Genomic DNA, 5,293 nt, shown 5'->3' on the forward strand with positions numbered 1-5,293 from the left:
CCAGAATAACCGTTTTATTGTATATAATACTTCCATGTCTTGAAGAATGTAATCATTTTACTTCGCTAAATATTCTACCCAGTCTCATTGGTCAAGTCAAATAATAATTTGACTGGATACAGTGAAAATCTCAAATATACAGGAAATTAAAAAAAAGCAAGGCTATTGATTATTGTATCTTTCAATGGTCTTTAACTTGACTGTTTCATTTAGACAGCAAGACCTTATTTTAGATCTTATACCTGAGAAATTATCTGTTATAATGATCTGACTAAATATGCTGAATGAATGCACAAGTAGCACTGCTCGATGCAGCCCGATGTATGGGATAAAATTGACCCCAAACTGGTAACTGTTGACAAGCACACTCTCATTTACTTTAGTAGGACTACTTGTGTGAGTAAACTTGCAGGAGTTAGCTCCATGTATGAGACAGCAAATGCATACTTAGACATACACGACATCAATAGCTACATAACAGTGTTACCCCAGAGCACTCTCTGGTGAAATTTTATAAACAAATATGATATAAACACATATACTCAATCACACAATGCCCTTTGATATCTCGTGGGTTTGTGCTCGTACTCTCACTATTTTCTAGCTTCAAGCCTTTTTCTTAGTTTTCATTGAACCAAATTGACCTTTTAAAAGCAGAGATGCATATACCTGTGTAAATTGTACTGTGAATTTGGAGGAATGGATTCTAAGGGTAAGTCTACACTGCAATAAAACGCTTGCTGCTGGCCAGTGTCAGCTGATTTGGGCTGTAGGATTGCAGTGTAGATGTTCAGGCTTAGTAAGGAACACTGAGCTGTGGGACCCTCTCCCCTGTTGTGTCCGGTATATACCACGGATCCAGTCACATTTTCTTTCACTAGAAAACTTTATTTTTTTCCATCAAGCAGTAAGACACTTTACATTTTATACTGTTACATATTTTTAAAAACATTTTATAGTCTTGAATTAACAAATGCATGACACTAACAGACTGTAATACTTATTGAAAAGTACAAACAACCTTAAATTTTTCTTCCTCCTACACAAAAGAACTAACCATTTTTATTATAATTTCTTGTCATTTCTGTTTGTCATTTTACTGGCAGTAAACAGGCAATAAGATTTGTTTATAAAACCATTAAAACTTTAGTGTGGCCATAATCCCTTTTATCACAAAACAGTAACTTCTGTTTTTTTGGCTACACTGCATTGTATCCACATTTTTGTCACTGACTGTTTATATCATCTGATTTTTGTGTGGATAAAGATAGATATCTATGCGCTTGGTCTGTGTAGCTGGTGAGCTGACTGCATATTTATTTCTTTAGAATTGCAAGACTTTATTTATGTTTAAGTACAAAGGAAGTACATCTAAAACAGAAAAAATATGATTTTCTGTTTTTGGTAAGTACAGGTTATAAAACTTCCATCCCTTGTTCAGTACCTTTATATATAAATCTTAAAAGTAAAGCCCCCTTGAGAAGAAGGTATTAGGACATTAGGAGGCTTTTAGGTTTAGTATTGTTTTTAATTGGTATGTTTACCATAGGAAAGTAGATAAACTATGAAAAGGCAAAACATTAGTGCTCCTACTGAGACCTCTACTAACCTCTTTTCCTGAGAGCACCTCTACTAAATACCCTGGAGCAAAGTCTAGGATCACTTACATTCCAGCAACTCTCACTGGGAATTATTCAATTAAAGCAGCAATTCGCCCACCCCCTTTTCCCTCATAGGTCTAGATACAACACAATATATATATACACAAAATCTACTATTTAGGTGGTCCAGTAAATCACTATATTCTGTTTTTATCTTTTCTTTTTTTTCTCCATTGAGAAACCAAGATGATTAAAACACATCTGTCTTTTATGTATGTTGAAATCAAAGTATTATTGTTTAAAATGGGAAAACCAGAGGAGAAAAAAGATGATTGTTTCTGAAGGACAACAAACCTCTCTTCTCCCACCATTTTCACTTAATCATTGTCTTTCATTACTGAGATCTCTCACAGATTTTATTATACTGAAAGTCTGAAAGAGTTTGCTAAGGTTTACTTCAGAATAGCCACTCGAGGACAGAAATTTGTCTACTGTGTTCTTCAACTTTCTGTAAACCTCTGTCTCATTTATGGTCAGCTTCCTCTTCATGCTTTCTAAAAACAAAAGAGAAGGATTAAAAGATCAAAAAGGGAAACACTTTTTCATTAATATTTTAAAATAAAATGTGGTTAACTGTTGTTGGAGACACAAAAATTTTACTGCGATAGCTTCAGACTTTTTCTGTGCTCTCATCCCCCACTTACCTTTTCCAAGACAATGCTTTACCCACATGTTTAGGAGGGATGTCAAAATTGTAACTCACAAAGACAATGAATCTAGTTCAACAAGGAATTAATCCGACCATCTGTCACACCACAACTAAACTGGTGCAGCACCTCCTGTCAGTAACTGACAGAAGTGCTGCTTGGCAAGAAATGCTGCCCAAATGGAGGGAGAAAGTGGTTGTTGATTAGACGCAACATCAGAGAAAACTAGGTGTGTGTTGTCAATGACAAATGATTATTAAAAAAGTGGGATCATGAAACTTATCACATAGAGTGGGCAGCATGTCTAGTGGTTAGAAAAGGGGATCAGGCATCTGGAGACCCAGCATGAAATTCTGGCCCTAGTGAAGTCAATGGCATCATGATTTCATCCCTTGTTCTTATTCCTATCTGTATCACTGGATCACTGAAATACCTTGGGCTGGTCTACCTCTCTCTTCCCAGGTCTCATCTGGAAAATGGGAATATTAATACATATCTATCATTGTAATGCACTTCCGGATCTTTGATGAAAGGCATTAACTGCACACTATTAACAAAGGAGGAACTCCTCATGAAGGCAACTTCCTACCCTAACATGTAAGTAAGATAAGCCTATAGTCTTAGCTAATAGGCCTTATTTAGAAGGCATCAGATTCTCTTGAAGTACCAATGAATAGGCCTTTCCAAAGTATTTGGCTGGCATGATATCTCTGACAAAACACAAAGCCACTTTCTTTTTTAAATTTAGTTTTATAACAATATAGAAAAAAATAAACAAGCCCCCTTATCTTTGGCTGTGAGTGGCTTATCAAAATGACAAACACAATCCAACTAAGAGTAAAATCAGCAGATATTCCACATGCCAACAATAAAATACCTGGTAAAGATCAAGTCCAACAATGCTCTTCTTTCCAAACCAGTTCCAATCATGCCCCTCCCTCTTCATAAGCCCAGGTAAATAGGTAAGCCTCAGTGTGTGCCTGGAAGGTAAACCGATTCAGACATTTTTGGACTAGTGGATACGCAGGAAGTGTTTCCAAAGTTGAGGGTCCCTCCCTCTTTTATACTGGGAGAGCTCTAGCTGAAGCCCCTCTGCAGATCAAAATGGTGACAGTATGGCACAGGGAGATACGCAATCTCTTGAAGCAGCTCTCAAGCCATTTTGGCATAGCTTAAGCATGTATCCTGCAAGCATCCCACACAGTTTTCCTATTACACATTATTCTTGTCCTGCTACAACCTGTCTCATTCCTTGCTGTCCTCTGAGCAGAGACTGAAGCATTTCATTATATTATTTATATTACAAAAATGCCCCAAAGTACATATTCCATGTAAAAAACTGTAAGAATAACAATTCTCTCTTAACTAGCCAGTATGACACTTTGTGGTTTGTTAGAATAACATCAATCTTTAGGGCAGTGAGCATTTCCGAGGAGCAGTGAGAGCCACATGTTTTTTTGGGACTCAGTGACTTTTCCAGTCCACCCATGTAGGGTCAGACTAAAAAAATTAAGGTGGAGAGATGAACACATCCCATTGATCTAGCTTGTGTCCTATCCATGAGAATGAAGAAGGACCCATATAATGTATGAGGACCTGGGAGAAAAACATTAGATAGGAGGGACAAAGTATTTGGGGAAAATAATCACAACTCTGGAATTTTATAACCATGTTATAAAACATCTTTGACCTTTGCAAGATTTTTCAAGGTAAATTCACTATCTAATAATCTGATACAATATACCTAGCTTCAGGTATTATTGTTGGTTCCTCCAGTCATACACTTAGCTTTTCACATTTATTTACACAGCAACTTCCACTGAAGCCAATCTTTGCACATATTAATGCAAATTTCTTTTGTTTTAAAATTATGATAGTTAAATAGGATTAAAAAAGTGTACAAAAAATTTTAGGTACTTTACAAACAACTCTAATGAGGAAGGGCTTGGTCCCCAAAGGATTACATTTATGCTTAATTTTAAGTATGTGAGAATTTACGTGCCCAACTTCACACACACGTATAAGTGTTTGCAGGATCAGGTCCTAAGTCATCAATACATGAAGTCAACTTGAGTATAACATAGCTGAAGTACTATTTGTCACTATTCAGTCTATAATCAAATTATCTTTTTCTACTGGTAAAAGATAATTTAAAATTCAGCCTAAAGAGAATAAAAAACCAGATTAAAGATTCTGTATTTTAATCAGATTTGAGTCACTATAGCATAAAACGCATGTAATTAACCTGGAAACACTTTAAATGTTGGGTCTAATTAAACATAACTGTGAAAAGATACATTAAATCCTGTAGTAACTCAGTATATTGTCAAACAAAAATTAATTATCCAAAATCCTCAAGACACTAAGCAGTTCATATATTGCTAAAGTGTAAGAGATATTAAAGGATTTTATTTGCAACTGCTCATGTCCTGGCAAAACAGGAAACTTGTGCTTACTCTACCACCAACTGTATCATGAAGTGTCTAAACCTGAAGTTCAAAATTAGGCTGAAATAGTTTTAAAGCTTCACAGAGCCCAGGAGAGAGCAAGGTGAAGTGTATCAATGTACAGAAACAGCTGCTACATATGGAAAGAGCAGGAAGACACATTAATCAGGAAAAGAACAACTAAACTGAAACAATAAAGCAATGCTGAAGTGAAGAACAAAAAAAACAGACACACACATCACTCAAAATCTGTCTCAAGCCATTCCACTAGCAGAGTTTCTAGCTTTTGTTCACTAGATCTAAACATTCATTGTTCACGGTAACCCTTCTGAAAATTTACCTTAATTACTTTAAAAGATTGCTAGATGGAATTTTTTTTTTAAGGCAGAAGGGAAAGGTGGAATGGGAAATGAAAAATAAAAGTGGCTGCATTAAATTAGTGGGAGGATAATTTTAAGCCTTAATTATAAAATATGTTATACCACTAAATTCAGACTGCAGTTCTTTCTGCAGTACAGCAATACTATGCATTTGAATG

At 35.7% G+C, this 5,293-nt stretch overlaps 1 protein-coding gene across 3 annotated transcripts in view; it reads right to left on the reverse strand.

Annotated features, from left to right (window-relative positions):
* Nucleotides 1–877: 877 nt before the first annotated feature.
* POLA1 (DNA polymerase alpha 1, catalytic subunit) overlaps nt 878–5,293 on the reverse strand; it is a 366,980-nt gene continuing 362,564 nt past the window's right edge. For all 3 annotated transcript variants that reach the window (XM_050936466.1, XM_050936467.1, XM_050936465.1), the window contains one exon: nt 878–2,155. In XM_050936466.1, coding sequence (XP_050792423.1) covers nt 1,983–2,155 — 173 coding nt within the window. In that variant the 3' untranslated portion in view covers nt 878–1,982. The remainder of the gene's footprint in view (nt 2,156–5,293) is intronic.

The sequence above is a fragment of the Gopherus flavomarginatus genome, chromosome 1 (assembly GCF_025201925.1).
Source record: "Gopherus flavomarginatus isolate rGopFla2 chromosome 1, rGopFla2.mat.asm, whole genome shotgun sequence".
In the NCBI taxonomy this organism is placed as follows: domain Eukaryota; kingdom Metazoa; phylum Chordata; order Testudines; family Testudinidae; genus Gopherus; species Gopherus flavomarginatus.